The sequence below is a fragment of the Marmota marmota genome, unplaced genomic scaffold (assembly GCF_001458135.2).
Source record: "Marmota marmota marmota unplaced genomic scaffold, marMar, whole genome shotgun sequence".
In the NCBI taxonomy this organism is placed as follows: domain Eukaryota; kingdom Metazoa; phylum Chordata; class Mammalia; order Rodentia; family Sciuridae; genus Marmota; species Marmota marmota.
Genome location: NW_025999983.1, coordinates 9,031,621 through 9,041,229, shown reverse-complemented (window position 1 = coordinate 9,041,229; position 9,609 = coordinate 9,031,621). Strand labels below are relative to the sequence as shown.

The 9,609-nt window shown below is 57.0% G+C and overlaps 1 protein-coding gene across 2 annotated transcripts in view; it reads left to right on the top strand.

Annotated features, from left to right (window-relative positions):
- Window positions 1-9,609, top strand: part of Synj2 (synaptojanin 2) — an 88,812-nt gene that overhangs the window by 19,129 nt on the left and 60,074 nt on the right. For both annotated transcript variants that reach the window (XM_048805911.1, XM_015498648.2), the window contains exon 2: window positions 6,032-6,118. In XM_048805911.1, the coding sequence (XP_048661868.1) occupies window positions 6,032-6,118 (87 nt within the window). The remainder of the gene's footprint in view (window positions 1-6,031; window positions 6,119-9,609) is intronic.

Sequence of the window (9,609 nt, the reverse complement as noted above, 5' to 3'; positions counted from 1 at the left end):
CTCTGCCCCATGTGTGGCCACGTGCCCCCAGAGTTCCCCGGGGAGTGGTCTCCTCGCAGCCTGTTTGCTCCCACTGCTCCATTAGGTCCTGCTCCTGTCTGGTCACCAGTGTCCCTGGAAGTGACTCCTGCTCAGTTCTCACGCTGCGGACGGCACAGAAGCCTCTGCCCTCCCAGCCGCTCGGGCTTCCTGCAGGTCCTTCTCCCCCAGCCTCTAGGGCCCTGCACCTCTGGAGTTTCTTAAATGTTTTTTGGCCACTTCTCATTGTCCCCAACACCCTGTGCCCAGAAGCCAGCCCTGGCTCCCTCCACTCCCATGACATAGACACCTCCTGCTGGCTGAGGCCCAGCTGGGCTCCCGCTGGCATGGCCCTGTGTCCTGCGGCCACTTGGCGGCGCTTCTGACCTGGCCAACGCCAGGAGCCGCCCTCAGGCTCCAGCGCTCCGTCCCTAGGAGCCGGGTTAGGTCCTCCGGACGCTTCATGCCGCTGACGAGTCACGGGGGTCTCTTTGCTTCTCTTTTTGTGGTGCTGGGCTTTGCGCACAGGCGAGGCAGCGCCGTGCCCTGAGCTGCATCCCCCGAGGTACCCGAGAGGTGATCATGGTGTTGGTGGCCTCACCTCTCCGTGCTTCTTCTGGAAGTGTGTGCAGACGCAGCGACGTGGTGACGGGGCACCTGGGGGGCAGGACAGGGTTGACAGGCGGAGCCGGTGATTCATGGTGACGCAGGTACCTAGGGCCCGATGTCCTGCTCGACTTTTCTTTGGAAATTCCCACGGGAGGCCAGCACAGTGTCCTGAATCTGCTTGCTTCTCAGCACTTCCTGGGCATCTGCCCCTGTCCAGGCAGTGACCTGGTCCTTTCCTGCCTCGGCCATCCCAGCTTCTCCAGTGGGTCTCCCAGCGTTTCTTCTTGTCCCCCTAGCGTGTGTTCTCAGTGGCAGCCAGAGCAGTCCTCACAGCCCTGCAGTGACTCTCCTCACTCAGATGAGACCCAGCGTCTCCTCACCACCGACAAGGCTCTGCGCTCTGCGTCCTCTGTGACCTTTCAGTCACGCTGACCTACTTTCTCCAACTTGGGCACTTCAGTAGTGCTTCTGCCTCTGGACATTCGCACGTGCTCCTCCTCCCACTATCTCCTTGGCCGTCCCTCTCACTTCTTTCAAGTCTGCAGTCAAATGTCGCCATTGTAGTGAGGCTTTCTCAGATCAAACTATGTAAAATCTATTCCCAAACCACGATTCATACTCCTGCTTCTCACTGACTTGTTCTCTTTGTCTGGAGTCCTTGTTCCTGTCATTCTTGTCTACCTTGGCACCTGGTAGGCTCTGCCCCTGCCTCTGCCTCTGGACAGGTTCAGCCTCCCACCCCCCCAGGGCTGCCCTCAGCTGCCATTGCTCATCCTTCCTCACTTGTGTCCCTTCCTAGCCACCATCAGATGCCTGCCTCGGCTCCCCTCTGGTGTGGCTGGTTGCCTGGTTCTCTGTGGGGTCCTGGGGCCTAGAACATGCCAGCCACAGTCTGTGGCACCGAGATGGGGGTTCACCGAGGCATGGCTGAGCCCTGGCAAGCAGCAGACAGGAAGGGGCTGCGGGGGTGAAGGGTGCTCATGGCCGCGGGGAGGACAGGAAGGTTCTCCTGCGGGAAAATCTACAGGAAGTGTGCAGGCAGGCAGCTTCCGTCTATTCCGAGGCCTTCAGTAGGGGACAGAAGTTGCGGGGGGGCGGCCAAACGCAGCCTGCAGAGGTGCGCGGCCGCCCACGCGGAGCTTAAAATAAGCCGAGATTGGTCGCCAACACAGAAACACCAGGAGTGTCCTGTTTCTCTTGCAAAACCACAGCCCTGCAGGCCCCGGGCTCCCACAGCTGTCCACCTGCACAGGGGTGTGTCCTGCCCCTCCGATGGCGTCCTTCGGCCTTGCCTCTTGGTGCTTGGACACATGTTTTGTGGCCTCCGGGCTGGCGAGCAAGGGCACCCCTGCTTCCTCCAGACCCACCTGGGAAAGTACAGGGGCTGGGGCCAGCAGGGGGTGGTTCTGGACAGGCGTGGGGAGGTGAGGCTCAGGGATGCCACCCTGGGCAGGGAGGGTCACCAGGGGGGCTGCAGCCTGGGGGCGGGTGCATGCTGGGCCAGAGGGTCCAGGCCTGGGAAGGAAAAGGAGCCTGGAGAGATGGCCACAGGAGTGCAGCCTCGGGAAGGACGGCTCCCCCAGTAAGGTGGCCAGGTGTCGGGGTCTGGGTTGTGCCCCCCAAAACGATGCGCTGACCTCCTAGGCCGCGCGACCTCACAAGGAAACTTATTTGGAAATAGGGTCTCTGTAGCCCAGTCGTTGACATGAGGTCACACTGGAGAAGGGTGGGCCCCTAGCACAGGGACACACGGAGAGAGGACACTGATGACAGAAGCAGACTCCAGTGATGAGCCACAAGCCAACGGTCCCCAAGGAAAACCAGACACCAGAGTCTAGAAGACACCCCGCACCCCATGTCTCCAGGCCCGGGAGGATGCATTTGTGGTGCTGGTTTAAGCCCCAGGGTAGCAGTGTGGTAATGACAGGGAGCAGTACTTCTCCCCCATGGTCAGACCCAGAGGTGGGCGGCTAAGTCTGTGGTGAAGGTATTTCTATGAGGGAGGCAGTAATCTGCAGGAGGCCGGCCTCACCAACTTAGTGAGACCCTGTCTCAAAATAGAAAATAAAGGGCTGGGGTGTAGTCCAGTGGGAGAGTGGCCCTGGGCTCAATTCCTGGTACCAAGAAGAAAAAAAAAAATTGTTTATCTTCAGGAGTGGGAAGAAGGGCCCTGTTGGGTATTGCTTGTTTGTTTGTTTTTAAATATGGGGGCATGAAGGCTTTTTGACCTCTGTGTTTAATTTTGCCTTTGGCAGAGGCCAAGTGATCTGGGATCCCACAGGGCCAGGGATCCGTTTCCCACCCCTGAGGGTGCACATGACCACCTCACTTTGTTTAGCACTTCCTGTCTTCTGTGTTATTTGCTCAGGTTTGTTTGCGCTGTGGAATGAATGCACAAAGGTTTCTTTGTTTTGTGGTTAACAGGGTGAGAACCAGATAACACTGAGGCTGAGGGCTGTGTGGAAGAGCTGGGGTTGGAATGATGCTTCTGGGGTCAGAGTTGTTTTATTGCATTTGTTAGCTCTCTGCGGAGATGCAAAGGAGAACTGCTGTTTGCTCTGCTGGCCCTGCCTGCACCTGTCACCTGGGGAGGAGGTGCAGAAGGGACCTGTGTAGGCCCCTTTCCCAGGACTCCAGAAGCGCAGGGCACTGGACAAGCCTGCTGCCTCACAGTGGCTCCTCACTGCCTGCAGCAGACCTTCGTTGTGGGCCTGGGAACAGATCCTGAGAAGAAGGATGCTTCATCCTCCTCCTCACTCCTCCTCTGTGGACACAGAGCAGGAGACCCGGGCCCCAGAAGACCACATCCTAGTCCCCCCCCCCCCAAGCCGGGATGTGATCCTGGGCCATCTGGACGGGGGCAATGTGTTCACAAGGGTCCTTCAGTGATGGAGGTGGAGGCGGGAGGCGGACAGAATGAGATGTGAAGATGGAAGCAGGGGTCAGTGTCGCGATTGCTGAACTGGAAGAGGGAGGACTGGCCAAGCCAAGGACTGCAGGCAGCCCCCAAAGCTGGAGAAGGCACCAAGCCGCCTGCACCCTCCAGGTGGAGCCCAGGCCCACTCATACCTGGCTCATGACTCCCTTTCACAGCTCAGACCTGAGAATCTAAGGTCAGCGATCTGCTGTTCCAAGCCAAGTGTAGTTTTGTTACAGCTGCAACAGGAGACTAATACATCATTCTCCCACCTCCCCCAGGTGCCCTAGGCTTTCTTCTTTTAGTACTGGGTTTGGACCCAGGGGTGCTCCGCCACTGAGTTGCATTCCCAGCTCTTTTTGTTTTTTCATTTTGAGACAGGGTCTTGATCAGTTGCCCAGGCTGGCCTTGGACTTGTGATCCTCCTGCCTCAGCCTCCCAACTCACTGGGATCACACTGCCATGCCCAGCCGCCCTAGGTTTTTGAGGCAGGTTGATGGCACAACTGGGTCTGTGTCTTCCCAGTCCTCTTCTAAGGACCCTGAGACCCCCATTTCATAGGTGTTGTATTTGCTGTAAGTACCCCCCACCGTGTGCCAGCAAAGTCTGCTCAGCTGTGAGCATTGGGGGCTTTCGGCAGCTGGTAGAGATCTGTGATCTTATTAATTATGCTTAGGTTACTACACCTGCAGTCTCAAAAAAAAAAAAAGTCAAGTGTTGAGGGAAACCAATTCATTAAGCTGGTTCTTGGCTTTTTCAAGGTCAGTCACCACTTGGATTCTAGCCTCAAAAAATACATTTCAAAATCTGCACACAGAACGAACTGGACATGACTTTCCTGGGTTCCTATATGAGGACACCACCAGTGTACCTCCGTATCATGTATAACCACAAGAACCGGGAGTTGTACTCCATGTGTGCATAATATGTCAAATACACTCTACTGTCATGTATGTCTACAAAGAACAAATAAAATGAAAGAATCTTCACATTAAAAATCTGCATGCAATTTTGGAGATTATATAGACTCTCCCAAAGCTGTCCCTGAAGCTCCTGTGGCTGCTGGGAACTTCCTGTCACCAGGTGAAGAGCCCTGGTGTTCCGGTAGCTCTCCGGAGGTGAATGGCTGCTTCCTTAGCAAGGCTCCCAACGTCTTTGCAGAGCCCTGGAACCCTGTTCAGGGGACCCTCATTACTTGCACATCCCATATTTGTAAACTCACATGCTCTCAAAAACTTGTTCGTAACCCCAAGATCAAGACTCGTGGGGTTTGTGTGGTCGTGTGGACGTGAGCGTGGTGACAGTTTGGGGCACCTGATACACATGTTCCTGGCAGAGGTGGAGCATGTCCTGTCTCATGCTGTGAGCAAGTGCCCTTGTTGAGACTCAGTCAGTGCCACCTCTTGTACATGTTTTATGTTTTTGTTGGTGATTTCACCATTTAGTATTTCTAAGTGCCAAGGGGCTGGGATATGCCCTACTGAGCAGACACTTTTTTGTTGTTTTTGATTGAACTCAAGGGCACTCGACCACTGAGCCACATCCCCAGCCCTATTTTGAATTTTTTATTTAGAGACAGGGTCTCACTGGGTTGTGTAAAACCTAATTTTTGCTGAGGCTGGCTTTGAACCTGTGATCTTCCTGCCTTAGCCTCCCGAGCTACTGGGATTACTACTTTCTGTCTCTATAAATTTGCTTGTTCTGGACATTTCATATAAACGGAATATTTAGAGGTCATTATGCCTGGCTTCTTTCACGTAGTGCAAGCTCTTCAGGATTCGTGTGTGTTGATATTTTGTTTGATGCACGTAAGTTCTGTTCTGAGAAGTGGTCCTCAGGCCCCTACCGTTGGCATGAAGTCGAGTCTGTGGCATCCTGTGAAGGTCAGCACTCCCTGCTTCTAAGGGGCTTCCCTCGTCATTTTCTTTCCTCTTCTGCCTTCCAATTTGGCTGTGCCTTTGCGTGGGCACTGACAGTGCCAACCACCTGCGGGAAAGGCCACAGCTGGCTGTGACTCACTGGCCCCCATCCTGGGCCATCCTGGGGTGCCCAAGCTCCTCTGCTCAGACAGCTCTGGGAGGAGGCAGTGCCCTTGGGAAGTTCCAGGATGAGGCCCCCATGCAGGCACTCAGGAAGGAAAGACCTCAGGAGCAGTCCCAGTGTCTCACTCATTACTGAGAGGACACAGTGGAGGTGGGGTGGGGTGGGGTGGCAGGCCAGGCGCAGGGCACCTGCTCCCGGCTGCTAGCCACTGGCCCCCGGGGTCCATCCCACCTCCCCAGTCCCCGGAAAGCTGCCAGCGCCTCCAGAGAACCAGCCTTTCCTGGGAAAGTGTCCTTCCTGGCCGCTCAGCGGCGGCTAGGGGCCCAGCCATTGTCTGCGTGCTCCTTCTCGCGTGGGTGGGAGCAGATTGGCAGGCGCAGTGTGAATGAAGGGGCGTGAGCAGGAGCCGCTCGCTGATGTCTGCTCTCCTGTGCTTCCCCCCAGCTCCGGAGGAGAAGGAAGTCATTAAAGGACAGTATGGCAAGCTCACGGACGCGTACGGCTGCCTGGGGGAGCTCAGGGTGAAATCTGGTGAGTGTCCCCTGGCCACGGCACCGTCGGGCCTCCACGCGGGGGCACGGTGGCTCTTGCCTTCTTGGGGAGGCAGCGGGGTTGGGCATTCAGTTTGATCACTCAAGGTGACAGTAGCCCAGTCGGTACCTGCCTGGGCGGAGGATGGGGCGCCCAGCCCTGGTACCAGGAAGGTGCCCCTCCACTGTTCTCCCCAGGACCTAAGTTTTCCCCAAAGGTGGCCGGGGCTGGTGCTGCAGGGGTCATTGGTCTGCCTCTGGCTGGGCCCAGGTGGGTGGACGAGGACTGGCGAGCAGGCAGATGCCCGAGACTCTGCATGGTGGCCGGGCTCCCTGGGTGTATGGAGGCAGGAGGGGCTGGACTGGGGGTTGGTGGCCAGGAGAGAGGAGACGCTGAGACCTGCAGCCCAAGGCTGAGAGTGGGAGTGGTTGTGGGGAGAGGAAAGGAGACTGCACTTGAACATGGCAGCTTGGCCTGGCCAGAGGGAGGAGAGCTGGTGGGCGGTAGTGGGCACCCTTGCTTGGGTGAGACTCAGGGCTGAGCCCTTCTGTGTCTCCTGCAGCCTGCGGCCTGGGGCCCCTGGGAGTCTGCAGCCCCCCTTTCCTTCCTCCTCCCTCTGGCCCATGCACTTTGTGTCCTTCCCACTCTGGGTCATCAGCGACCCGGCCGTGGACATTCCAGCAGCCTCTGGGCCAAGCCTCCTACTTGGCAGAAATGAGAATGGCCATGGCTTGTCCAGCCTCGGGCCTCGGCTGTTTTGGAACCGGTATGTGAAACTTGTCTGCATCACGCACAGCCTCTGTCGTTAGAGACCCAGGGCTTCTAAAGCTGAAAACAGGGTGCCTGTGCCCTCCCCCCCCCTTTTCTGGCTCCTTCCTGCCGTGGGGTGTTCCTCTCTGCGCTGTGAGGATCACATCGTCATTTTCAAATAGGAGCCCCTGAGGAAGCAGTCAGGAGTCACGTGACAAACTGCACTTGGTAAGGGCTGCTTTGTGCCAGGGGTCAGCCACGGTTCACCCAGGCAGTCCTGAAGATAAGCCGGTGTGAGGACGTGTCTCTGTCCCCGTGGACAGGGAAGGAAACAGGCGCAGAAGGTTGAGCCACCTACCTAGAGGGAGCAGCTCGCTGGGCTGCAGCCCCCTCCAGCTGCCTCCAGCCTTCTGCATGAGAGCCCGCAGCCTCCGAGGGCTCTGGCGGGTGTTTCTCTCTGCAGTGACGAGGCCCTTGCCCTCCACAGTGGTGCTGGGGGACTACAGACCCTGTCAGGTGCATTCCTGCCCTGGGCCGAGGAGGCCGGCCTGGTTACCCTCCCAGTCTGCACATGCAGAAAGGGAAGCTCTGGAAACCTGTCCTTATCTAGTCAAGACACCTTTCTTCTCAGGGTCACTTCTAGGTGCCCAGGATAGCTCACCGTCATCTGGCAGTTGGCACCCCCCCCTTTTTTTTCCCATGAATGATTCCTTTTGCATCTGACTTGGACTTGCACTCAGGGAGGTGGGGTGACTGGCTCAAGTTCACACCATCCTCAACCCCTGGCCTGGGTTTCAAACTCCGGCCTTGTGGCACCAGCGGTGTCCCCACCACCAAGCTATCGGCATTTCTGGAAGGAATGGTGGCAGGACATCCAGGGAGGACAGGAAGCATAGAGCCTTTCCCTCCAGGGAATGGCCAGTTTTCCTTCCCTGTGGTCTAGGTCCACTGTCAGGAATTGGTCCAAAGGAGAAGGGTGGCAGCTCCAGTCCCAAAAAAGTCCCCTCAGAGCCAGCCAGGGCGTCTGTGGGTCCCCAGGGGCTGCCGCAGGGACTTCTGCGGTGTGGAGTGTAGAGGGAGGTGACGGACTCCCAGCTGCCGGCCAGGCCCTTGTCCCTTCCCCAGCTGGTGACCCCAGGAGTGAGTGGACACAGCCTGTAGGCGAGCCAGGGCGGATCAGCCCAGCTGTGCATGCCCACCTGGGTGAGGCCATCAGATCCCAGCCCCATTTCTTTGTCTGACACAGGGCCCCCATTGTGGCCAGGCTCAGGCACTCCCCGCCTCATCTCCGAGTCCCCAGGCCACCGGCTGCCAGCCCTGAGCCCCGCCCCGTGCTCGGCTCCTCCAGCTGCCTGTGAGTGGTGAAGACGAGAGGCTGTGGGAAGGCCAGGATCCTTTGGCCCGCTTTCTGCACACTGCAGAGTGTTCTTGGGACCCCTGAGAAGCCCCCTGCGCCGTGAAGGCTGGAGGGAACCCGCTGTGGCTGGACTGGGGTCTGGCTTGGCCTTGATGTTCCCTTCACCCATGGAGTGCGTAGGGCCTCATGGAGTGAAAGTCCAACTTTTGGTGACCACCGAGATGACATCAGGTGGGGCTTCCCTGTGGACCCTGAGGCTGAGGTCTTCTGAACAAAAGAAAGAGGCTTCCTCCCTGAAATGCCAGCAAAAAAGAGCTGTCTCATGATTAGCTGGGGTGTTAGGCTACTGGATATATAGACTACAAAGCATAGAAATTAAGTACAGCAGAACGAAGAATTTATCCCAGCGATTTTAGGGATTTGATTCCTCTTTAACCCAAGCCCTCAAGATCTTCCTATTTCACAGTTCAAGGGGCTCTGTTCAAATCCCAGTCTGTAATGAATTGTGTCTCCTGGACTGTGCAGTGCACAACCTGTGAATCTGTACATAACAGCCCTATGAATTCTCCACCAGACAGCCCTCCTGCCTTCCAGGTCCAGCTTTACAACTGGCTTTCTGCATTCATTTAATTTCCCTAGGGCTGTTTCCCCATCTGTAAAACCAGGGAGACTCCTCTCTATCCTACACAGTTCTTAAGAGCTCTTCATGAGGGGATGAACATGGAAGTCTTGAAAACTTTGGGATGTTCTTTAAACATTAAGGCTGGCCATAGAAGTTTGTGAAGGGGCCTGGGACAGTGGCTGTCCTGAGGCTGATGGGAGAAGCCTGTGTCCCCCCTGCGTCCTGGAAAGCTCTGCTGTTTCCTTCCTCGGTCTCTAGGAGGTCTGGAGGGGAGGACTCCTTGGGTTGTCACCTGTAGGCTGCTGACAACTGATTGCCAAGTCTAGTCACTTCAGACTGAAGCTTCTCAGGAGAGGGAAGTTTGGGCCTTTGGTCTTTTGAGATTCGGGTTTTGCAGCGTTCTGAAATGGACGGCCTTTGTGACTTAGAATGATTTATTTCAGTATTACGTCCATGGCAGGGGAGCACTCTGGAGGGCAGGGTTTGCCAACCTCCGTGGTGACTGCGCTGGCCATGGCCGACTTCAGGCTCCCCCCATAGAGGTGGAAACATGAGCCACTGGCCAGGGGACGCGGCTCCTGCAAAGTGCTGTGGGTGCCCCTTTGCACTCCTCAGAGGCAAGGGGGGAGGGGCTGGAGACCTTAGGACCCTGAGCCGTTAGATCAGCGCAGCTCAGGCCTCATCTGGGCGAAGGTCCTCGCTGCACTGGTGGAGAGAGCCTGGACGTCCAAGTCCTCAGAGGCCCCAGTGTGTGTGGCCTGG